The sequence below is a fragment of the Pan paniscus genome, chromosome 12, assembly GCF_029289425.2.
Source record: "Pan paniscus chromosome 12, NHGRI_mPanPan1-v2.0_pri, whole genome shotgun sequence".
Classification (NCBI taxonomy): Eukaryota; Metazoa; Chordata; class Mammalia; order Primates; family Hominidae; genus Pan; species Pan paniscus.
The window spans coordinates 109,936,651-109,963,345 of record NC_073261.2 but is presented as its reverse complement, the minus strand read 5'-3'; the positions used below and the strand labels follow the sequence as shown (position 1 = coordinate 109,963,345).

The 26,695-nt window shown below is 38.3% G+C and overlaps 1 protein-coding gene across 2 annotated transcripts in view; it reads right to left on the bottom strand.

Annotated features, from left to right (window-relative positions):
• CYRIA (CYFIP related Rac1 interactor A) overlaps positions 1-26,695 on the bottom strand; it is a 110,406-nt gene that overhangs the window by 15,789 nt on the left and 67,922 nt on the right. For both annotated transcript variants that reach the window (XM_034952647.3, XM_034952648.3), the window contains exons 3-4: positions 22,458-22,537; positions 356-477 (exon numbers count right to left, since the gene is read on the bottom strand). In XM_034952647.3, the coding sequence (XP_034808538.1) occupies positions 356-477; positions 22,458-22,527 (192 nt within the window). In that variant the 5' untranslated portion in view covers positions 22,528-22,537. The remainder of the gene's footprint in view (positions 1-355; positions 478-22,457; positions 22,538-26,695) is intronic.

Here is a 26,695-nt window from a genome sequence, read left to right as displayed (position 1 = left end):
TCCTGCTTCAGCCTCCCAAAGTAGCAGGGATTACAGGCACCTGCCACCATGCCCAGCTAATTTTTTTGTATTTTTAGTTGAGTCTGGGTTTCACCATGTTGGCCAGCCTGGTCTTGAACTCCTAACCTCAGGTGATCCACCTGCCTCAGCCTCCCAAAGTACTGGGATTACAAGCATGAGCCACTGCACCCGGCCCATGCATTTTGTTTTTAAGGACACATTACCCTCCTTGTTCTTCCTGGTACTCTAGGAAATACTATAGCTATTACTTAATCTTGCTGTGTGTGTCTGTGTGCATGTGTGGTTTTCCTTCCCCTCCTCGGGTGTTGTCAGTTCAGCGTGATCATTGACATACATCTCGGATCTCTGGGCCTGCGCCTTTGTAAGCCTGCAGGTCTGCAAGGATGCTCTCAGAATCCTGAAGGACGGCGCTGATCTGGTTCCAGATTTCTCTCTCTCCTTCTGTAGGCTGAGCATCTAAGAAACAGGGAAACCGAGAGACAGAGTGCTGGTGTTTACAAATAGCTTGGGAGGAGGATGGATATTCAGTTTTACCTGCTTGACAATCCTATCATATTCCTGCTGCTCTGGTATTTACTCTTTAACCTAATAAGCTGCTAGGATGCTAGGAAGGGAAAACTGACAAAACTTCTGCCCATTACTCAGTTTAAAATAGTCAATGATCTTTTTATAGTCATAAAACAAGCATACAGGAATCATCATAGGCACTTATTTATTTATGTGGAACAATTTTTTTGCACACCTGCTATGTAAAACAGTGCACTGAGTGATAGAAAAAATAAGCATTGTCTTTTTGAGTCCACATGTTTTGGTCTTTTTATTATTTTATTACTTTTTCAATTACTATTTTTATTGTGGTTAAATACACATAACATAAAGTTCACCATCTTAGCCACTTTTAAGTGTACTGTTCATTGATATTAAACACATTCATAATGTTGTACAACCATCGCCACACTCCATCTCCGTGACTCTTTTCATCTTGTAAAACTGAAACTCTGTATTGGGTCTGCTTTTTAAAGGAGAAGCAACTGAATATTTCTGCTTTGATTGAAACTCTGTGAATCTGAATGTAGATGGGAAAAACAGTCTGCCTTGTATTTCTATATTTTAAAATATGCTTAAAAACTGGATAACTAAAATCCTTCAAACCACGACAGAGGCATATCATTCCTGAACACATGGGTATGTAGACAGCACTTCTCATTGAACCTGATCTCATGTTCAGGAGGTTTGGCAAAGACGTGCAGGGAGTTCATGTTAAAGACAAATGTTCTGTTTATCTTTGGTCTTGACCATGATTGTTACCCACAAAAACAAGTGACACACTGAAGCTTCCATAATGAAAACAGTATTCTAACAGTCACAGAAGCACCCTTGAGCTCTTCAGTGAATGCTCACTTGATTACCTTCCCGGAGCTAGCATGTATTCTTGTTCCCGTGAGCATTTCATGGGAGCTGGTGGGTGGTGGTGGAGAGGTAGTAAAGATTGGGTTTTATTTATCTTGCAATTCCTATGCAATAGGTTATCTCCCTGGCCTAGTAGGGAAGTTCATCTCTCCATCTAAAACAAAGGCACTGCTCATGGAGAGGGGACAGATGTTATCTTATCAAACTCTGTTTTCAAATATTCAGATCCTGAGGCACAGCATGCTTGCAGCAGACCTCACTAACAGAGGGTGAAGGCCGAGTTTACACCTAGTCTAACCATCACCAGATCAAATCTCAGTATTAACTAATCTTTGTGGGAGTACAAGGGGCTGATCCTGCAAGAGGGTTGTTTACCAGTGTTTCTCTGGGGGTAAAAAAAAGACAGGGCCGGGTGCAGTGGCTCACACTTGTAATCCCAGCATTTTGGGAGGCTGAGCCGGGCAGATCACTAGGTCAGGAGATCGAGGCCAACCTAGCCAACATGGTGAAACCCCGTCTCTACTAAAAATACAAAAATTAGCTGGGCATGGTGGTGCATGCCTGTAGTCTCAGCTACTTGGGAGGCTGAGGCAGGAGAATTGCTTGAATCCTGGAGGCAGAGGTTGCAATGAACTGAGATCATGTCACTGCACTCCAGCCTGGCAACAGGGTGAGACACCATCTCAAAAAGCAACAACAACAACAACAACAACAATGAAACAAAACAAAAAAACAAAAGACAGAATCCACAAGATAAGTGATGGCGAAGTGGGGCACTGGCTATGCTGACTTGGTGTTCAGAAATGCTGAGATCGGTGAGGAACTGAGGCGGGGTGGCTGCTCCTGCTTCAGTTACCTAAACTCTCCATGACTGGAGCCCATGGAGATTTTTAGACTAGGTGACTCACCAGGTCCTGCTGCCTAAGACCTGAGAAACTGGTAGAGTTTCCTAAGAAATGAAGAGTGAAAATCATCAGTGCCATGGCAATTCTCTTTGAAGAAAAGATCATAGGTCCTCATAGGTTATCCAGAAACTTTGCAAACTATACATTCAAAGAATGAGACCATTTCAACTAGGAAGTAAGGAGGTACTAGAATGTCTGTACACCAGGACTCAGAGAAAGAGAAGATGAATGTGGTCTGGAAAGAGTGGAAACAGTTACATGTAAGGGATAGAACTTGAGCTGGGGCAGTGGAAGGTGAAATGGAGTATATTCAGGAAGAGAGCACAGCTTGGACAAAGGCTTGGCAGCTGGAGAAAGCAAGGCTGGGGAAACAAACAAACAAACAAACCTGCTGGGTTAGAAAACAATCTACTGGAGACAGTAAGGGAAAAAGACATTTATCACAGGTTGAGCTTCCTATATCCAAAAATCTGAAATGCTCCAACATCTGAAATGTTTTTAAATGCCCACATGGTGCACAAAGAAAATTCTCACTGGAGTATTTTGCATTTCAGCTTGTTGGATTTGGGATGCTCAGCTGGTAAGTATAATGCAACTATTTCAAAATCAGAAAAAAAAAAAAACCCAAATCTGAAACACTTCTGGTCCTAAGCATTTTTGGGTAAGGGGTATTCAACCTGAACTTTTTTAGGTTTTTATGGCCTATCAGTGTTTCCCAAAAATATTTGGTAAGTTTTCTCAGATACGATGTTACTCACAATATTAATCACTTTGTATTTTACCTTTTTCTGCTTTCTCAAACTTTTCTCAAAGTGATGCAAGTGTCTTAAACACAAACCTAAAAATCCACAAGCTAGGAGGCCCGTAACTGGAGAAAGTGTTCTGGTAGAATAGAATTCCAGGGTAAGGCTGGCAGTTTCTGAGTAAGGAAAGTGTCAGGGAAGAAAACATAAGAAAAAATGCAAAGCAACGAGCCTAGAAAACAAATAAAAATAAAACGCTGACTATTCAAATCCTTTCTCCTTTTGAAAAATCATAAGCTAAACAAAGACAGTTTCCTAGAGATGTATGTATTTGGAGAAGAAGAAAAGCAAGATAGTCAGTGACCAAGATTCTCAGGGCTAAGACTATTTGCATATATTTATAAAATAGTATGGGAAAGAAGAAGGCACTCTGAGGCCAGAACAGAAAGCCTTCTAATCTCAGCTGTCACCTGGCTCCACCCTAGCAAGTCACTGCTTGATAAGTTTTAGACAAAACAGAATTAAAACTAAGTGGGCCAGAGAGGAGAGCTGGAAAATTTTTTTTAAAAAATCCTGTTGATGATTACTTAAACAGAAAAAAAGAAAGATTTCAAGTCAGTCTTTAAAAATAGAGGCCTTTCTTAACTGTTTCAAAAATAAGACTGTTTCTGATAGGGTGGCCTGAAAAAGGTACTGGCACTAGAGACAAACAAGCTGCGCTCTCCATCCCAGGTGAAGGGACCTTTCAACAAATCAGCACTGACATTTATATGACCACAGAGTTGCATGAGTAACCAGGGGGCTGGTACCACTTCTCTCCCAGAGGAGGCGGACTTCAGGGGCTGTGGTAAACAAATAGCTTCCATCCTACAGTAATTTTCTCCTGGCAGCTGGGGTGATCTATAAGACAGGACCCTCAGTCCTCAGCCTCCCTCTCTAAGAAACTGTTTCTTTTGGCAGATTTCCTGGTGTCCTATTAGAAATATTTCTCATGTGGTTTAGCAGTGGTGGGATGCGGTAGGAGAAAGCCACTCCATCATTTCCATCTTTCATCCAGGCTTAGAAATATGTTGCCTCATTTTCATCCAAAATTTTGTTGGTTTTATTGGATGTCCAATTTCTTCCTTCTTTCCTGTCATGAAACTGAAGTCACCTCTTCCAGCTATAATTAGACGGGCAGCACAGTTCCTGCCTTCTGGGCCAGAGTGCCATAAGATTCTCAGGGGACTCAAATCACAAGTGGTGTCAGCTTTCAAGGAAGAGAATGACAACTGGGAGAAGCTCTAGTCTGTCTGTCTGTCTTCTGTCTGTCTGTCTCTCTTTCCAAATGGGAAAAGAACTGTGTGACCCACAGTGACATGTGACATTGGCCTAAATCCCTATGGAAGTCCATGATTCATTCTATTTTCATCCCCCAGCTAAATAATCATACCGTCAGAACTAATTAATGAAAATCTTATTCATTAGACTGTAGGACTCTGGTCATATCTGTTTCACTTGACATTATATTTCTAGGATCTGGCACAGGGCCTGGCACATAGTAGATGCTCAAGAAAAATTTGCTGAACAAACAGTTGAACAAATAATTTAAATATACTACTCACACTGTTTTGTGATTTTTCTTCTGCTTGTCTTTGAATTCTGAGATCTTTTGAGAAGGCCATTGGAGACAGGCAATAAAAGTGTGATGAATCAATGAATACACGAAGAAATTGGTAAGATGGGATAGAATGCTGGGTACTTGAAAGCAGTGTAGTAAGTAAAGGTCCTATTACGTTTAGATCCTCTCCTCTGTCTCTACTCCCAAAATGACTTTATTTTATTTTTTTAAATGACAAGGTCTGGCTCTGTCACCCAGGCTGGAGTGCAGTGGTATCATCATAGCTCACTGCACTCAAATGGCTTTTGTATAGTTATATCTCTCCTGGTTACCATTAAGATGTAGGTATTTACCTACAGTCAAATTGGCCATCCACTCTTTCATTAACATCCATGTTCTCAAATCATCCATTATTGATCTACGGCCTGAATGTCTCACCAGTGTGGTTAATACACTAATAGGGTATTTGTTGAGTCTGACACAGTGAAAAACTGCACTTAGGTTTACTTTTCTAATCTGAAAGCTGTTATCATTTTGCCATCTGGAAAATCCCTTTGAGAGGCTTTGGAGTCTTACACTTGGCCTTCTCGATATTCAGATTCAAGTGGTGAACATGTTTTTGAAATTTATTGTGTTTTCAGATGTCGTGGAAAGACATCTTGAAAGGAACCCTGAAGAATTAGTGATTGAAAAGGTTACTAAATTTAAGCTATGAGCAACCCCTTAAAGCATCTGCTGAGTGAAGAGGAACTGTGAACTGTGTGCTTAGCTTTTCTATTTTTAACACAAAGACTGAACTTTAGTCAAAGAAAGGTACAAACACTCCCCACCACACACACACCAACAATGTTACTGGTGAAAATGGGTCCTTATTTCTAGTTGCAGCCAGTGTTTTCTTTGGTAATGTTCCTTCTAAGAACCATATTCTAAGCTTCTAACCACTGCCAATTATTTCACGGAAATTGAGGAGAATGGTTACATAAAGCTGGAGTTACTCCTGTCTAACAATAAAGCTATTAAAAATCTCTGTGATTTACATGGGCAGTTTCAGAAACCAATACTTCCAGGAGCCCTGGAACAAGTGTATCCAGGACATTATCTGGGGGGATGATTTAAAGTCCTGTTCTGGACTTGCTACTGTGGAAAGTTTGAAAATGTATCATGTGCCCTGCGACCTTGCACACATATACATTTGTTGTCAAGAACTCGCTAAATTCAAAGTGTCTAGAATTTGCAATAGCATAAGTACCTTATACATTAAGATAGTTAAACAGGATTAGTTTTGTTTGCAGGGGCTCAATTTGTTAATGCTGGTGAATATTAACTGTGAATACTTTGCTGTCACCTGAGGCAGGGTGGAAGATTTCATTGTGGAGGAGAGTGATATTTATTTAAACCAATGCACGGCACTCCTTGATGCTAATGGAGAAGAAGGTGGCTATGTGCTTTGTTTTTTGGGAAGGTCTTTGGTGAACCTGCCACAGGGCACGACAGCAGGGCTTGCACTGGAGAAGGGCTATCAAATCCATGTATTCTAACTTTTATAAATCGGCCAAGGACTTACACTGTCTTCAAATGCACCAGTAACATATACACATTTTCCTAACAACCCATTTAGGACTGTATGGACAATTTGACAGAGAATCAAACTAAACTAAGATAATGTGAGTAGAAAACACCATTTACATAGAGATGTCTTTGGTTTTGAAAGATGCCCTGGCATTTCATCAATAGGATATATAGCTATCTCTGTGCCCCATGACTGTTGCATAAACACTGGAAAAAAGTACAGCAAAATGGATTCGCCAAAGCTGTAAATTAAATTCTGCCCTTCTTTCCCACCCACTTCCTCTCTCCTCCAATCTCTTTCCCCTTCAGGATAAACTAAGAAGCATAAATAATTATCTATTATTAATATTTGGGGATGTAAAATGGAAGTGATTTATAGCACAATACTAACTGCTTATGAAAACACAATAAAATGGAAAAGGTCTGCCAGAAAATATGTGTGACAGGGCTGGCATATTTACTCTTAGAGGACATTAGTCATCTTACACCAGGGCCCGAAGCCCTTTTCTATGGAACAATCACATTAGGACTGAAAAGAGTAGGAGGGTCAAAGTTCCTGCAGCCTGTCTATTTTCTTCACATGCAGTGGGACCCTGTGATGGGAGCAGTCCAAGGATGGAATTTTTGAGACCAGGTTTCACTGCCATTCAATATTAGACCTCAGGGCAAGCCAAGTAATCTCTCTGGGTCCAGATTCATTCTTGTTAAAAGAGAGGGAAGCTAAGAATAGCCTGTCTCCTCCCTACCTGCAGGGTCATAATGAAGATGATGGAATAGATTTAAAGCACTTAAAAAGCAAAAGTGCCAAAAAATGAATTTTTTTTTTGTCATGGAATCTTTGTATTGCCATCAAAAAACTGCTTCCCAGGTATGTTCTGTTTTTGTTTGTTTGTTTTCTTTTGTAAAATGAGGATACTAGACCAAAAGACATCTGATACTTCCCCTCTTCTTCCAAGATTATCAAGCCTCCTCTGAACAGCTCAGCAGATGGGAGGGCAGCAGAGAAGAACAGATGAAAGAAGAAACCAATAGTGGCAGGGAGTGGTCTGAGTTAGCAACAACAGCAACGATCCCAGATGATAGGCTGATTTGACTCAACACTCTTGTTTTAAAGAGTAGGAGTCTATATTCTGAATAGGTCAACATAGTCAGAGTATTTTTAAGAGTACAATGATTTGAAGGCTTCAGAATTTCTTTCTTTACACCCCAGCCCCCACCACATCCATTACTGATCTTGGCATCCCTATTATGTTAATTAATGTGAGTTTGTCTTGCAAGAAAACCATTTTTTTCAGCCACTGTCTTCAAGAAACATTTCTTTAGTCCAATCTAGAACCTGTACTTCTGGCTAGCATATCACTTACTCTCTGCTCTGTTACAGACTTCTTCCCTACTACCTGCACTACTGTCTCTTCCATGTGCTTACATCTTATCTCCTCAACAAAATTATATGCTTCTTGAACAAGAGATCATGTTCTTCCAATGTCCCTATATTTATGTGCTATATTTCATCCCTCCAGGCCCCCTGACACACTAAGAACCCACACCTCACTGCTGCTGTTTCTGCCTGAGGAATGCAAGAGATATTCTGCATATAGTTTCTTCATTGGTAACTGTCAACCAAAGCCAGTGTTCCTCAGCTTACATTTCATGCCCAGCCCTAGGCTGGACACTGGATAAGACACAGAATAATATAAGCATAAGATGCCATCTAAATTCTCCCTTCAGGGATGTGTACAACAATGAGGAGACAAACATACATTTGCAGAAGAAAACTACCAAGGCTTGATCCCTGACAGTGTCTCAGACAGTTGGGGATTAACCACTGGACGACTGATTCTTGGCACTAACAGACTGACTTCTCCCTGCAGTTAATTCTAACACATTGATCAAATATTCTACATTTCCAAAGTAGTACCCAGCCAAGGTATGAGAGAAAGATAAAATCCAGAATTGAAAACAGAGAGTAGAATGTTATGAGATAATAGGAAAATCAATGAAGCATATTTATCGAGCACCTATGATATGGTTTGGCTGTGTCCCCACCCAAATCTCATTTTGATTTCCCACGTGTTGTGGGAGGGACCCAGTGGGAGATAATTGAATCATGGGAGCAAGTCTTTCCCATGCTATTTTTGTGATAATGAATAAGTCTCGTGAGATCTGATGGTTTTATAAAGAGGAGTTCCCCTGCACAAGCTCTCTCTCTTTGTCTGCTGCCATCCACGTAAGAAGTGACTTGCTCCTCTTTGCCTTCTGCCATAATTGTGAGGCCTCTCTAGCCATGTGGAACTGTAAGTCCATTAAACCTCTTTCTTTTGTAAATTGCCCAGTCTCAGCTATGCCTTTATCAGTAGCTTGTGAAAATGAACTAATACGGTAAATTGGTACCAGTACAGTGCAGTGCAGATGAAAAGATACCTGAAAATGTGGAAGCAACTTTGGAACTGGATAACAGACAGAGGTTGGAACAGTTTGGAGGACTCAGAAGACAGGAAAATGTGGAAAAGTTTAGAACTCCCCAGAGACTTGCTGAATAGCTTTGACCAAAATGCTGATAATGATATGGACAATGAAATCCAGGCTGAGGTGGTCTCAGGTGGAGATGAAAAACTTGTTGGGAACTGGAGGAAAGGTGACTCTTGTTATGTTTTAGCAAAAAGGCTGGCAGCATTTTGCCCCTGCCCCAGAGATTTATGGAATTTTGAACTTGAGAGAGATGATTTAGGGTATCTGGTGGAAGAAATTTCTAAGCAGCAAAGCATTCAAGATGTGATTTGGGAGCTGCTAAAGACATTCAGTTTTAAGTGGAAAACAGAGCATAAAAGTTTGGAAAATGTGCAGCCTGACAACGTGATAGAAAAGAAAATCCCATTGTCTGAGGAGAAATTCAAGAGGGCTGCAGAAATATGCATAAGTTACTAAGAGCCAAATGTTAATCGCCAAGACAACAATGGGGAAAATGTCTCCAGGGTATGTCAGAGACCTTTCCCATTACAGGCCTGGAAGCCTAGGAGGAAAAAATGGTTTTGTGGGCCAGGCCCATGGTCCCTCTGCTGTGTGCAGTCTAGGGACTTGGTTCCCTGCATCCCAGTTTCTCTAGCTGTGACTAAAAGGGACCAAGGTACAGCTCAGGCTGTGGCTTCAGAGGGTGCAAGTCCCAAGCCATGGTGGCTCACATGTGGTGCTGAGTCTGCAGGTACACAGAAATCAAAAACTGAGGTTTGGGAATCTCCAGATTTCAGAAGATGTATGAAAATGCCTGGATGTCCAGGCAGAAATCTGCTGCAGGGGTGGGGCACTCATGGAGAACCTCTGCTAGGGCAGTGCAGAAGTGAAATGTGGGATGGGCACCCCCACACAGAGTCCCCACTGGGGTGCTGCCTAGTGAAGCTGTGAGAAGAGGGCCACCATCCTCCAGACCCCAGAATGGTAGATCCACCAAGAGTTTACACTGTGTGCCTGGAAAACCACAGACACTCAACACCAGCCTGTGAAAGTAGCCAGGAAGGGTGCTATACCCTGCAAAGCTAAAGGCGCAGAGATGCCCAAAGCCTTGGGAGCCCACCTCTTGCATCAGTGTGACCTGGATGTGAGACATGGAGTCAAAAGAGATCATGTTGTAGCCCCTCTGTTTTGGCCAATTTCTCCCATTTGGAACTGTATTTACCCAATGCCTGTACCCCTGTTGTATCTAGGAAGTAACTAACTTGCTTTTGATTTTACAGGCTCATAGGTGGAAGGGACTTGCCTTATCCCAGATGAGACTTTGGTCTTTGGACTTTTGAGTTAATGCTGAAATGAGTTAAGACTTTGGGGGACTGTTGGTAAGGCATGACTGATTTTGAAATGTGAGGACATGAGATTTGGGAAGGGCCAGAGGCAGAATAATATGATTTGGCTGTGTCCCCACCCAAATCTCATCTTGAATTCCCACGTGTTGTGGGAGGGACCTAGCGGGAGGTAATTAAATCATGGGGGTAAGTCTTTCCTAGGCTGTTCTTGTGATAGTGAATAAGTCTCACAAGATCTGATGGTTTTATAAAGAGCAGTTCCCCTGCACAAGCTCTCTCTCTTTGCCTGCTGCCATCCATGTAAGAGACATGACTTGCTCCTCCTTGCCCTCTGTCATAATTGTGAGGCCTCCCTAGCCAAATGGAACTGTAAGTCCATTAAACTTTTTTCTTTTGTAAATTGCCCAGTCTTGGGTATGTCTTTATAAGCAGCAATGAAAATGGACTAATACAGCCTATTAAGTGCCAATGATGCCAGACACTTTTGGGAGATATGGATTCAACGATATAGTTCCTGTCCTCAAGGACCTTAGGAGGGTGAGGACAGGATCATTAGATTCAGAAAGCATTTATTGGGTACTTGTTATATGCCTGCCACAGTGACAGGTGATGCGGAGGATGAAGTAATTAATAAAATAAGACTGACATCGTAAAGTGAAAGTTACGAACTACCAGTAACAATTTAGTAAAACAGTATAATAAAAGTCATCATGCAGTGAGAGCTAAATGGCATTGAATGTAGAGACTTTTTTCAGGAACAACGTAAGTGGAAGCTAAGAAAGTTTCTCAGAAAGGAAGATGTAAAATATGGCATCATCGAAGCTATTATTTCACCCTGTCTTGGAAATCTTCCCAGGATTGTCCTCCTGCAACTGTCTCTTCTATCTTTTCTCAGATCAAATTAGTTATTCTCTCCTATGAATCCTGGAGCACAGGTCGTGTCCCTGCTACAGCATTTACCAATATTGCATTATTGATGTTGGTCATTATGTCTGCCTCCTCCAGTAGAGTGTAAACTTGCAGCTATTCACACCACAACTAGCAGAAGCTTAGCACGTAGAATACCCCTTTTATGATAATGTGAAAAATTGAACCAAAAGTGTTGAGTTGTTTCCATTTAAAATAAACAGATAAAGGAAATGTAGACTATACATACAATGGAATATTATTCAGTCTTAAAAAAAGAAGGAAATCCTGCCATATGCAACAACGTGAATGAACCTTGAGGATATTATGCTAAGCAAAATAAACAAGTAACAGCAAAACACAAACTGCATGATTCCACTTACATGAGGTATTTCAAGGAGTCAGAGTTATAGAAACAGAGAGTGGAATGGTGGTTTCCTGGGCATGGGGAAGGGAAAATGAGTAGTTGCTAATCAATGGGTATAAAGTTTCCATTATGCAAGATAAATAAGTTCTAGAGATCTATGCTACAACAACTTGCCTATAGTTAAAAATACTGTATTATACACTTAAAATCCAATCAGAGGGTAGATCTCATGGTAAGTCTTCTTACCATAACAAAAAAGAAAAGAAACATAATCCAATATATTGTGTGAATTCATTTCAATTCTTATTAGAGCAAAAAAACCTATTAAATGCCATTTGAGAAAATCAGAGAAATATCTATACATACTATATATTAGATGATACAAAATAATGTTAATTTAGATATATATCTGTAACACATTTAGATATAAATATGTAACACATTTTCATATTTTTTAAAAAGAAGTAAAATTCACAAAGAATATTGCTCTCACCCTAACAAAAGAACAAGTTAGATACTCTACAAAATCCTTGTTATTTTTGACTATAAGAAAGTTGAGGTTGCAAAAGTCTTTAATGAATTATAATCCATAAGGTGATAAGACTTTCCTAGGAGATATGAGACCACAGGTGATTTCAAGTTTGACAGAGAAATGGTAAGAGGAGAAAGCTGCCATAAATGCAGGTAACAAGAAAATAGCTGACATCTTCACACACCATAAAAAGAAGAGTGTGAAGTGTCATGAAAGCTGAGAGGCCCTGGGAGCTCCAGGCAGAAGGACAGTCTATGTCAGCCTGCAAAGTCTCTTCCATGAACCTTCACCAAATGCTAACAAAAGAAGTTGAGAACAAGAAAGGAAAAAAGATTTTAAAACAGAAACCCTCTGGGTCAGGGGAAGATACACAAGAGAAATGCTCCTACACTCTCAGTCTTATCTAAGGGTGAAGCGTGGCCATCTATGACTGTGGGAGGGGAGGAGCATTGGGAAGGTGCCCTCTAGGGCCCACCATGCCAGGCCTGCTGTGGTAGACAGAGCAGAAAAATGAAGAGAAAGCCACCAGCCACTCTCCAGTAAGTAAAGAACAACTGTCTGCCTGGTGAGGCCGAGGAGGTTGAGAAACGCCATCCTGAGAATCAGGTGTTCTGGAGGGCCTTCTGAAGCCTGAAGATGTGACAGGAAAACTGAGACAAACTCTTCAGATCCCCAGCTCTGGTAAAGGGCCTGCTTTGATCCTTCCCTCAAATCTGAAATTTACAGTGAACCACATATAACAAGCAACAGTGTAGCCCAGATCCAGATTGGATGGACTCAACCCCACCAGTGGACTGACAGAAGAAAAGGCATGTGATTTTCTGAGTGCACGTATTATTCACATCAGTCATCCCTGTTCTGCTGCCTGGCATTTGTTCAAAAAAAGCAAAGGAAAAAAATTAACAAACACAAAGCAAGAAAATATCACCAAAAAAGTAAAGATTAATAATAGAGTCTAGAGATAGTCCAGAGGTTGAAATGTATAGATGAGGATCCTAAAATAACTATAAAAATATGTTAAAGAATCTATAATGTTGAATAATGTATGGTAAAAATGGAAAATTTCAGAAAATCCTTTGAGACTATTTATTAGGTTGGTGCAAAAGTAATTGCTGTTTTTGCCATTGAAAAGGGAAATGCTAAAAATGAAAAATTCCACATTAGATGGTTTCTACTAATGACAAGCTCCTTGATAAGTTTACCATTAGTAGAAAGTATCAGTAAACTTGAAGACAGACCAATAAAAATTATACAAACTGTATACAAAGAAAAAAAGAATTTAAAAAATAGAACAGAGTATCTGAGATCTGTGAAGTAACGTCAAATCACCTTACTTATATAATTGGTGTCCCAGAAGAAGAAGAAAACAACAGAAAAAGACATTTGAAAAGATAATAAGCAAGAATGTTCAAAATTAATGACAGGTATTAATTCATAGATCCAGGAAACTTAGAGAACCATAAACAGGATAATTACAAAGAAAACATACCCAGGCACATCATAGTCAAACTACTACAAAACAAAAATAAAGATAAATTATTGACAGCAGCCAGAGAAAAGCATATTACATCTAGGGGAGCAATGATAAAAATGGCTTCTCATCAGAAACAATGAAAGCCAGAAGACAATGGGATCACTTCTTTCAAGTGCTTTAAGAAAAACAAAGCAAACAATAACTGCAACTCCAAAATCCCCCAAACCTGTTGATCTAGAACTCTATGTAAGTATCCTTTAAAAATGAAAATTAGATAGCAATATATTTAGACAGATAAAAGCTCAAAGAATTTGTTTCTAATAGACTTGAACTAAAAGAAACATTAAAATAAGTTTTTTAGACTTGGGTAAAATGACACCAGAGAGACCTTGTTATGTGAGAAGGAATGAAGAACACCAGAACAAGTAAATAAATATGCAAGTAAATATGAAGGCCTTATTAAAATCACATGCACATGCACACACACACACACACACTCTCTCTCTCTCTCTCAAATGATAATTGACAATTTAAAATAAAAAAACACATTTCATTGAGAAGCTTATGGCATATATAGAAGCAAAATACATAACAAAAGCACATAGTGAAAAGGTGTTAATTTGCACATATACTGTGATAAGTTCTTAATTTCTTTACTATGTAAAGAATAGATTTCGAAGGCAGATCACAATCATCTATATTATAATCTCTAAAGCAAGCAAAAAGTGACACAACTAAAAAGTCAACAGAAAAGACAAAATACAGTACCAAAATAGAGTATCCCAAACAGTTTGATTTATCAGAAAAACATGAAGAAAAAAAGAAGGTAAATATGACAAATAGACATAACACCAAGATAGACTCAAATATAAACACTGATTAATGCAATACAATAATTAATTGTATAGACTCAAACACTAAGCTCAAATACAAACATTAATTAAATATATATGTAAATATTAATTAAATGTAAATGGACGAAATATTCAATTAAAAGGAAGTTTTTTTTTTTTTTGAGACAGAGTCTCACTCTAGCATCCAGACTGAAGTGCAGTGGTGTGATCTCAGATCACTGCAGCCTCCACCTCCTGGCCTCGAGCAATCCTCCTGCCTCAGCCTCCTGAGTAGCTGGGACTACAGGTGCATGCCACCATGCTTAATTAATTTTTGTATTTTTTGTAGAGATGAGGTCTCGCTTTGTTGCCCAGACTGGCCTTGAACTCCTGAGCTCAAGCAATCTGCCAGCCTCAGCCTCCCAAAAGTATGGTGGTATGAGCCACTGTGCTCAGCCTAAAAGGCAGATATTATCAGCCTGGATGAAAAAGCTAGGACCAGCTATATGTTGTTTACAAGAAACACACTATAATGATAAAGACATAAACAGGATGAAAGCAAAAGAATGGGAAAATATATACCATGTTAAACACTAACCATAAAAAAGCTGGTATAATCAAAATATAAAATGCTTAGGGGTATATTTGACAAAAGATGGGCAGCACTTTTATATTAAAAACTGTAAACTATTAATGAGTAAAATTAAATGATATATAAATAAAAGGAAAGATGTGCTATATTCATAGATAGGAAAAATCAATATTACACACATGGCAATTCTCCCCTAATTGTTCCATAGATTTGATGCAATTATAATCAATATCCCAGTAGAATTTTTTATTGTTGAAACTAAGGACTAATTAGAAAATTTATTTAGAAAAGTAAAGGAGTTAGAATAGCCAAAACAATCTTCCAAAAGAGTTAAAAGACTTACTCTTTCTTGACTCTAAGACCTATTGTTTGTTATATTTGGTATTAATTGGTGAGAAGGTAGATCAATACAGTAATCAGAGAAAACAGAGAGTCCTGAAGTAGCCCATATCACACATATTACAATTAGAAAATTTACAAAATGGACATTAAAGCAATCTACCTGTGCTACTACAATATTATGGACTATGAAAAAATAATAAACCTAATACCTTTCTCACAACATATACAAAAATTAGTTGAAGATCAGTCACTGATCTAAATGTAAAGCTTAAAACAATACAGCTTTCAGAAGAAAACAAAGCAAAATATCTTTGTGACCTTGGTATAGGTCATAATTTCTTAGAATACAGAAAGTGCTTAGCATAAAATTTTAAAATTATAAACTGTACTTCATCAAAATTTGAAACTTCCATTCATGAAAAGATATCAATAAGAAAATAAGTAGGTAAGCCTACTAGGTAAAAATATTTGCAAGATATAGCTTACAAAACACATGTATCCAAACTACAATAAAGAATTCCTACAATTTACCAATACAAAGACGAACAACCTAATTAAAACTAGGCAAAAGACATGACAAGATATTTTCTTAAATAGATAAGCAACTATACAATAAGCACATGAAAAAGAGCCCAACACTGTCAGTTATTATGGAAATGCAAATTAAAAACACCATGGGATGCTACCCCACCACTGCTAGAACAGCTAACAGGAAAATGACTGACAATACCAAATGTTGGAGAAGATGTGGAACACTTGGAGTTGCTTAGTTATTGGCAGGAATATAAAATAGCACATCTCATTTGGAAAGCTGTTTCACAGTTTCTTTTTTTTTGTATGTATAAGCATGTTTATTATTATTTTAATTTTTATTTTAGATCCAGTGGGTACATATGCTATGTATAAGTTTTTTACAAGGGTGTATTGTGTTGCTTTGGTTTTTGAAAAGTTACATAGAACTACTCTATCACCGAGGAATTCCGCTCCTAGGTATTTACCCAAGGAATATAATGCCCACAAATATTCTACAAGAATGTTTATAGCACAATTACTAATTATAGCCCCAAACGGGAAATAGCCCATATGATCATCAACAGGAAAATGAAAACGAATTGTCATACAACAGAAGAGTATTCAATAACAAAAAGGAAATAAACTATTGATACACGTAATGACATGGCTGGATGTCAAAAACATTATATTGAGTGAAAAACATACAAAAAAGCATATTCTGTATGATTCTATTTATATGAACTTAAAAAACTTATAGATTAGCTAAATTAGTCTTTTACAATGTAAGTCAGACCTGATCAGTAGCTGTTTTTGGGGTCTGGTAGGTAGACTGCCTGGGAAGGGGCTTGATGGAACTTTCTGGAGTGACATGAATATCCTGTGTCTTGATAGAGTGTGGCACTTGTCAAAACCAACTAAAATGTGAACTTAAGATCAGTGCATCTTAGTGCATGTAAATTATGTCCCAATGAAAATACAATTTAAAAAGTGGAGTTACCAGGAAAAGAAGAGAAATAATATATTCTGTGACGACGGAATAATGTCAGCATTAGGCAGAAGAAAAGAATTGGATCTTCCAAAAGAATCCTTTTTTAAAAACAAAAAAAATTTACAACTTTGTTGAGATTTAATTCACGTGCCATACGATTCACCCATTTAAAGTGCATAATTAAACAGTTTAAAATACATTCTTAGTGTTGTGCAACCATCATTACAATCAGTTTTAGAACATTTTCATTAACACCCCAAAAAGACGTTGTACCCATTAGCAGCCACTCCTCATTTCTCTCCAACCCTCTCCCCACCTCCGGGCCTAGACAATTAATCTTTCCGTCTCGACAAATTTGCCTATTCTAGACATTTCATATAGATGAAATTAACAGTGTGTGGTCTTTGTAACTAGCTTCTTTCACTTAGCACAATGATTTCAAGGTTCATCCATGTCATATCACATATCAGTACTTTATTTTTTAATTGATCAATAATATTGCATTGAATTGATATAACATTTCATTTGCCCATTCGTCAGCTGATGGGCATTTGGGTTGTTCCCACTTTTCAGCTATTATAAATAATGCTGCTATGAACATTAATGTGCAAATTCTTGTGTGGACATATATTTTCACTTTTCTTGCATATATATCTAGGAGTGGAATAGCTGGATCATATGGTAGCTTTATGTTTAAACTTTTGAAGAATTTCCAGACTGTTTTCCAAAGCAGATGTACTATTTTACATTCCTACCAGTGGTGTATGATAATCCTATTTTTTTCACATCCTCACTAACACTTATTATCTCTCTTTTTGATTAGAACAATCCTAGTGGGTGTGAAATTCAATCTCACTGTCATTTTGATTTGCATTTCCTTCATGAATAATGGTAGTGAACATCTTTTCATGTGCTTATTGGCCATTTGTTTATTTTCTTTGGAGAAATGTCCACTCAGATCCCAAAGAAATCTTTGATAGATCAAGTTATTTGCTGATTAAAAAAATAGTTTACTTGAAGTGAGAATGCAGAGATTTGAATCTACTTGAACCTCTACCTAACTTGGAGATCTTCCACTCCAAGCTTTGGATCTTGGAGCTCAAAAAGTTGCATGGGTTAACTTCCCTGTTGTAAACACTAACTATGTATCCTCACCTGGATGCATGAATTAAAGGTGGTTCACAAAGCAGCTTATCATCAGAAGCACCTGGAAATGTGGGAAAAATGGATTCTTGGGACTAAACAACTGAATCTGATTTTTTAGGTGAGTCTCAGGTAACCATATAAAAAGAAGGTTCACCAGATGTTTCTAATGATCATTTCAGCCTTGGAATTACTGAAACTACTTCATTGAAAGGTTAATGCCTGCTGCCCATGTTGGGTGCCATAATAGTGGGTCTGATTGCACAATCTTGAGTAGAACTTCAGACATACTTCTTCCTGTAAACTGAAGCCATCACTCGTGAAAGATTAGTTTGCTACATTAATCTTTCATTTCTCCCTGTCTCCCAGACTTCAAAGAGGACATGGAGACATGGCAAGGAAGTAGAGAGGGAAGAAAAAGAAGTAGAGGGATGAAAAACAACAACAAAGATGTTAAGTGTTTGTAGAGAAATGTGAATACAAAGTATATAGAATGCACTGTAAAGGTCAGATGAGAATTTAAATCAGATCTATGCAACAGGAATACCTAAGGACAGATGTGTCTAATTTTGTATTGTTTTGACCCAGCTTAATTATATCTGTCTGACCCAGTTCAATTATATTCTACCACTAACTTCAAAAAGAATATTTAACACTCAAAGTAGAGGTGCCAAATTCATTAAAGTTGTTACAACATGCTGTTCAGCCTTCCTCCTTCCCACCACCTCTTCCTCCTTAACTCTTTACAAGCCAGCCTCTATATTCAAAGCAACAAATTCGGAATCTGCTCCCCTAGGGGCCACTAGTGACTGGACAGCTCACTGCCTAATTCATCAGTCCCTTTTCAAGCTTCATTCTTCTTGACAGCTCTGCAGCATTGAATCCATTTACACTCCCTCCTTCTTGATCACATGTGCTCTTGTGACTGCCTGGATAGAGCCCGCTTCACTCTGTTCCCTCATGGGATCAGCATCTGTTACTGAGGTTCATTCATGGGTTAAGTGCTGAGTCACAAAACTGAGGGGGCCCAGACCCTGCCTCCAGGAATCTCAGTTTAGTAAGATGTCCTCCTTCTTCTACAGTCTGACCTCTCTCATGGATCCTTGGACTGCTCAAGCCCCCTTTAAACATAAGCATGCCTAATGTTCCCATCTGCTCAGCTCTCTGGTTTTCTCTCAGGGATGTCAGCTATTCTCTTTGGAGGTAAGCCCCAGTGCTGGACATCTAGCCCTAAGCTCCTAGGCTTGGCAGCCTTACCTTGCATGGTCTAACCCAAGCCAGCCTTCCATTTCATCCCCCGTTTCTCTCCAGCAAGCATTTGGTGTTTCATCTAAATCGGACCTCTTGCTGTTCTTCAAACATGCCCTTCCTATTCCAGTTTCCATGCCTTTAATCATACTGTTTCCATCTGCTAAAAAACTCTCCCTATCTGTGCCTGTAGAAAAACCACTCATTCTTTAAGGCCCATTCCAAATGCCACCTCTTGCAAGAAGACTTCTCCAATTCCTTCCATGGCCTTCTGTTTCCCGAAACTAGATGTATGCTCTTTTTCCTTTCTTACTGTCATGCCACACTGTGCTCTTGTAAGTCCTTTATTTATTTCATCTTAAACTGAGTGACTATTGTCCTTCACTCTAGCCTGAGACTTCATTGGGCAATGACTGCTTTTGTTTACTTCTGTGTCCCTAACACTGAGTGGCTTACAAGTACACTCACAACCATACTCAACATGCCCTTAGTGGACTGAATTGAAATCCAGAGACTCAAGGAGAAATCATGATAGCAGCCCACCTTCCCTACCCCTCCAGCCCATCATCATTTCTTGAAAATCATCTTTAGGAAATAGGATTTTCAGGATAAAAAATGGTTTTTTTCCATGGAATGTCTTAGTTTGCAGACAACTAAGATGTCCCTCTCTGGTCAGGGACAGAACGACTGCTGTAGCTCTTCTAGGAAGCTACTGGTGGTGAGCACTTAGGGGAAGTAAAACCAGGGGAGGAGGAGAGCCACAGAGATCTTTGTTCCCATCTTTATTTCCTAGTCATTTCCTGTGTGACTTCACCCTAGTTATTTATCTTCTCAAAATTTCAGTGGAATAAAGTTAGTCTTATCCATAGGACTGATGAGAAAATAAGCAGGATTTTATATATGTTTACAAATTTATAGTTCTATATCTTCCTTAAATACTATAGCTCTAGTCCCAGTAATAAGCCACCAGATATGGGAATCCAGTCCACACTTCTTCCTCTTGAGGAAATTACATTGACAAATGGAGTTTTAGTACTATAAACTATCATCAAAATTTGAGACTTCTAAATGCTCTGTTTAGCCACCATGACCTTTCTTTACATAAAACATTAAGAAAATATTCAAAGTACCAGACTGGGCAAAGCAGAGTACTCTGGTAGTAGTGGGTGGGGGCACACAGAAGGACCTCTCAACGCCTCCCTATGTGCTGTGGTTGGGGGTATGGAGTTTTCTAACATAGACTCAGAAATCTGATGCTCAGGAGAATACCAGTTGAAAACCAGTTTTAAATCCCTGCAAATACCAGTTGAAAACCAGTTTTAAATCCCTGCAAATTCTACTTGGATCAATAATACTGCATTTATTTTAAATCCCTGCAAATTCTACTTGGATCACTTTAAAGGCTTTTGAGATTAGACTTGACCAAGAACTCAACACTGGTCTTTCTGGAAGCATGGAAATCTGAGACTCCAAGAACAGCTAAACAGGCAAGTGAGGCCTCTGAATTCTGGGAGGTACATATGAGCATGCACAGATGCATACGGAATTTAGGGTTTCCAAAACAGAACAAGCACGTTAGTCTCCTACTCCCAGGCCTTTATACACCCCCACAGTTGTGAATAAATGGGACACGTTACCACTATTTTGGCCTTTGTACACATTGAATGCAACAGTGTAAAATGCATCTGATAAGAAATGGATGGGAACAATTAAACATGTAAATAGTAAAAGAAGGGTGGCAAGATTATAGATAATTTGTTTTGCACATTTTAAAAAAAATTAATAAACCATTCTTTGAACAACATATATGTGTGTGTGTGGTTTTTTTTTAGAGGAATATCAAAAGTTAAACCAGTAAAAAAGCCCATTTTATATATCAACTCGCTCTGCCTCTAGCTAAACCCCTTACCAAACCAAACCAAGCCAAACAATAACAACAACATAGCACGCTGATTTAAATCAGAAGCAAGGCATCTTTCATTGACTATAAACTAGATTAAATGTATTTTCAGAACATACAAGCTTTGGGGACACTTTTCCTTTTCAAGTAGCTATTTAAAACCTGCCAAAGACACCAAAAAAAAAAAAAAATACACCTACGGAGCTTACACTTTTGGTTTAGTGCACCTTAGAAGGGTATTATAGCATTTCCTTAGCAAACTTCTTTTAGAAGGTTTAATCTATATGCAAGGAAGTTCCAATTATTATTTTTAATGGAGATAAAATATTTGAAAAATTAAAGTTTAAAGTACATTAGAGTGTGCAGCAGATGGTGATTAGTGGGAAAAAAGACAGTTAACTGTGCTTGCTATTGTGAAATTGGAATTTTGAAAAGGGGTGAACATGAGAGTTAAGGAAGAAACATGAGCTTAGTTTGAGCAAACATAAATGTTCCTCATTCATATACTCATTCTCATTTGTCAATATATTCAATCAAAAAATAAGAAAAAGTCCCTGTCTTTTTTCAGTCATGATTCTTAAGCCATTTCACCTGAAGAAAATGTAGTTTTTGATAAAAGAAACATAACCTTTTGGGTAAAAGGGATATATGTCAAAATCCTGAAATGGTTTGTACAATCAAATAATACATAAAGAATAAAGGAAATGACTAAAAATATTCTGTAAGCCTTATTTCTGGTATTGATCACAATTTTCTTTCACATTTAGCAATATTTGTTTTATATGAATCTTTGTAAATTACTGTCCTTAGTACTTTCTTTGGAATGTGATACAGTAATTCATAAATATTTTTAGGAAAAATACATGATGGTTTTCTTCACATCTTTTTTCCTTTGTATGCACTTAATAAATGTGGGCTTACGACCTTCAAAAGGAAAGCAAAGACTAAAATGATCCTCTATTTATGCTAGGGCTACAAAAGTTGATCACTTCTAAAATCAAAGAAAACCATGGGTACATTAAACACATTTTCCATTGGATTTCTTAAAAATTAGGGAAAAAGGAAGGAAAATGACATTAGAAATGATTTCAGAAAAAAAATGCATAGTGACTGATATGATTTGGCTGTGTCCCCACTCAAATCTCATCTTGAATTGTAGCTTCCATAATTCCCACTTGTTGTGGGAGGGACCAGATGGGAGGTAACTGAATCATGGGGACGGGTCTTTCCCATACTGTTCTCATGACAGTGAATAGGAGTTTCACGAGATCTGATGGTTTTATAAAGGGGAGTTCCCCTACATAAGCTCTTTCTTGCCTGCCACCATGTAAGACGTCCCTTACTCTTCCACTATGATTGTGAGGCCTCCTGAGCCATGTGGAGCCGTGAGTCAAACCTCTTTCCTTTATAAATTACTCAGTCTCAGGTATGTCTTTATTAGCAGCATGAGAACAGACTAATACAGTGACCTTTGGATTTGATTCAACTATGATATAAATATTTATGTTATAACTTCCTTATCAACAAACTATAAGGAATGTAAAAAAGTTTCCATTATTATAATTTTTGGAACTTACTTTCAAAATCCAGGAAAAAGTGTGGATAGTTTTCAATTTCCCTGGTAAGGACTTTGAGCAGGTTTCCCATCCCAGCAAACCTAGGAAAGGCAACACAAAACCAAATACCATTAGCAACATAAAAAAAAATAGACTTGCGTGAATATCCCTGGGCCCCCCATAGCTACCTTTGAAGACCAGAAAGAGAGCATCTCCAACCCAGGGGTTGAGCAATAATGTAGCAACTCATTTCTAAATTGGTGACAGATAAATATCTCTGAGGTGCTGGGTCTCTAAAACTTGGGGACATGTGGCCTAAGTCATAAAAAGTATGACAATGATAGAAGTGTTACAATCTCTCTCGAGAGAATACACCTGCAGTCCATATCTCGTTCACCATATAAAAAAAAAAAACCATAAAGAACACCCTATGAAAAGAATCAGGTATTTTCATTGTAGGAGACAAAGTTTAGGAATATTCTCCGAAGTGCTTCCCTTCCACTTTTCCTAATCCCCTGGATCCTTACAGCAAATGTTTCGGCTTTGCTTTGTTTCCTTTAGATAGATGTGGAACATGTCACATCAGTGGACAAGACAACAAAGACGGCATTTTAAAAATACCTGTCCAAAAAAGTAAGTTCCTGAAAGCTCACGAGGAATAGAGTTTAGAAAACATATATTTACACTGCCAGGAACTCCTCTTAACATGTATAAGAGGCCAGATTTCTCAGAGGAGTGGCTCCCAGGCAAGTTAGAGGATCTTGTGATCTGACATTCCAATGGTAATGAGATTGGATACTTCTGGAAGCTTAACAATGAAAAGGCATAATGCCCAAAAAGTTACTCTCAGTAAAACTGCAGCCTAAGACATCTGCAAAGGTGAGTCAAATTAACAGAAAATTACAAACCTCTTACATATCAGCAGTCTCAACCTAATAAAAAGAAAAGCTAAAATGTAGGGCTTTTTTTAATAAACAGAAAAATTTCTACTGCTCTCAGCTCTAGACATTAAACTATCTTTTTAGGGAAGTCATCAATCCACTCATTCATTCAACACATATTTACGGAGGAGCAATTAGATGCTGGGCACTGTGTTCTTGGAAAGACATTCCTCTAACTCTGCTGTAAGTGAACTCTTGTGCCTCAGATATTTCAGTTTGTGAAGGATCAGTTTGAAAAATTACTGAACTGGTGCAAGGAAACTGCTGGGCTTCAATTTTCTATGGCTATAGTTTCCAACAATATTTATGTTGATACAAGGAATTTTAAAAAACACACCATTCTAAGCAAGATGTGGCGAGAGAAGAAAGGATGACTCTGCGCATGAGAATATGTAGCAAGTGGTGGGATCTGGTCTCCATAATCCTCCGCTGGGAAAACACACATTTGCAGACATACTCCCCGATATAAATCACTAACATGAAATCAGAAGACAGACTTTTTAAGTAGTCTATCCTTTGTTAGATGGCCGGTGTCTAATTCCAGCTGTTTTCTACTACCTCTGTTATCCAGGGCAAGAGATTTCATCTCCATAAGCCTCAGTTTCCTCATCTGTAAAATTAACTTTTGAAAAGGATCTATTTCATCAAGTTGTGAGAATTAATCAGATAAAAGTATAAAATGCTTAGCACAGCGCTTACAGGAAGTGCTCAAGAAAAATTACGTGCTTTTACTATTGATGATGATAGTCACCATCATCATCATCATCATGATTATGCTAACAGCCTTCAAATGCTTGTTTAGGATTAGCCTATGAAAGATGGATTATAATAGGCCGTATGCTATGCTAGGAAAGAGAAGACTAACAGAGAAATGATGAGAAAAAATTTCTAAACATTATAGTTGTCTGAATATTAAGTCACTTGCCTAGTGAAATAGTGAGTTTTCTCTCATTGGTGATATTTAAGTAGAAAAATGCTATAACAGCCCTCAACATCATTGGAAAAATGAATTATGTGTGGGGCAGAAGGCTGGGCTAGACGCATCCTAGACATCTCTCACCTTGAGGCGTAGGAATATATTTGGGCATGCATGCACACACACACACACACACACACACACACACACACACAGGAAAGCAAACACCATATTTCTCTCTTCTCAAAGATTATTCTTTGTCTTTTCTGTCATTCTTTCATTCCTTCCCTGCCTTTATGCCCATTTCCTTTTAAGATATTTTTGAGCAAAATCCTGTGTGAGGTAGGTTCTGCCAAATTAAAGGTTGGGCTGGTAGAGTCCATCCCTGCCACTGGGCAGCATTCACTATTCACTAACCTCCTGGGTCTCTAGGAAATGATCTGTCTCCAGATTAAGGAACAATTTCAGATTAGGTCTGGAGTCACTTCTTGTAGGAAGATGATTTTACTGTTTGTAGGAGTACTGACTTTCATACAAAGTGCTTTAATGGAAGCTAAATATTCTTAGGTGTCTTAGTTTTGTGCTGTGAATGTATCATAAGAGACTTGCATGGATTGGGCTTCCTCCTAAAATTTTGTCCTGTATGTGATTTTACTGTCAGAGTACCTGAGTAGAAGATATGCCAAGCCTTTGAAACTCATAACAGATAGAAACAAACACAAGTAAAAGTATGTCCAAATATTGACTGTGGAATTCTGTCTCTTCAAAAGGTTATTTCAGTGGATTGGCTGATATCATCAGATATTTTTGAACATCATTCTAACATCAACCAAGGTTAATTACTTGAAACTCTCAGGATTCCAGAAGTGTCACCTCTCAAGCAAGGACCTCTAGAACAATGACTGTGGACACTGTGTAGAAAGTCTAGTCCCATGGAACCTAGAAAACAAGTGTTTCATCTCATTATGGCCAAATGATTTGATGCTTACTGCCCCACTCCAAGGTTGATAAGAATTCATGGGAGTGTCTTCTGGTTTAGGGGGATCTGCAAAGTGAATTGGTCCATCATCACACAGATGGTCACCTAGTAGACTCCACAGTTATTTTTAACTGGACCCAGAGTTTCACTTGGAAAGGCCTCTCATCCATATTCTGCATGACAGATTACTCTCCAATTTTTTCAAGCAGCTCGTCAGTGAATACAAAATATACGTTGCTATTACCATAGTACTCATGAAATAGCTTAATTAATTCATATAGAGCTTATTTTTTTATTATTTTATCTCATTCAATAAAATAACTTTGGTTATTATGCACTATTAGAGAATGCAAATAAATAATGGAAGTAGGGAGAGTAGGAGAGTAAAAGTGAAGTAGTAAGATAAAGCTAGAGGCAAGAAATAGATGAATTATAAGCCATCCCATCCAGAACATTTGTTGGAGATGGCTTATCGTCTGCTACTGGATAGCCAAAGCAAAGAAGTGTCCCCTTCAATATTTGGTGTTCAGAAAATACAAACAGGTTATACTAGAGAAGTACAGTTTTTTTAATTGAAAAAAGGAAAAAGAGACAAGACAATGAGAAATCTCCTCTGGTTTCTTTTTTTTTTTTTTTTAATGTCTGAAAAAATCTTTGTTTTTTTTTGTTTGTTTGTTTGTTTTTTCTTTTTTTTTCTTTTTTTCTTTTTTTCTTTTTTCTTTTGTTTTTTTTTTTATTATACTTTAAGTTTTAGGGTACATGTGCACATTGTGCAGGTTAGTTACATATGTATACATGTGCCATGCTGGCAACCTACTCATCTGACAAAGGGCTAATCTCCTCTGGTTTCTAAAAGAAGAGGCTGTTTCACAGAGGAAGTCATATTTGAGGATGAGCTGAGTCTCAGAGCTCCCATGGGCAGAGCTGTGGTTACACAGCCAAATGGGTGGCAGAGTAGCTTGGTTCGGGTGTACTCTGAAGGGTTGGGAACTCCGGTTTCTACATTCTATTTGGTGTTTCCATGGATACCCTCTTAATGTGACCTGCTGCTGGGTCTATCCCAAGGGATGTCAGTTTACCACTTTTCCCTATGGTGTGAGAGCTTATATCAGAGGGAATACGGCAATCCAGCAGGCACTCTGAGCTCCCTAGGAGGACTTTAATCTGAGTATCTGAGTTTATTACTTAAATATAGTATGTTGTGTATACTGTAAAGTTTAGGCTTACTTTAGACACACACACATATACACACATGTATATGCACACACTCACACACACACAATGACTCCCTTGGCATCTTCAGAAATCATTTCTAAGTTGAAGTCCTACTTATGTAGGACATAATGTAGCTACACTGGTGCACATAGAAGTTTTCAGATCTAAATTCATTCCTGTGGAGAGGGTCTGGTAGAGGTAGAACAAG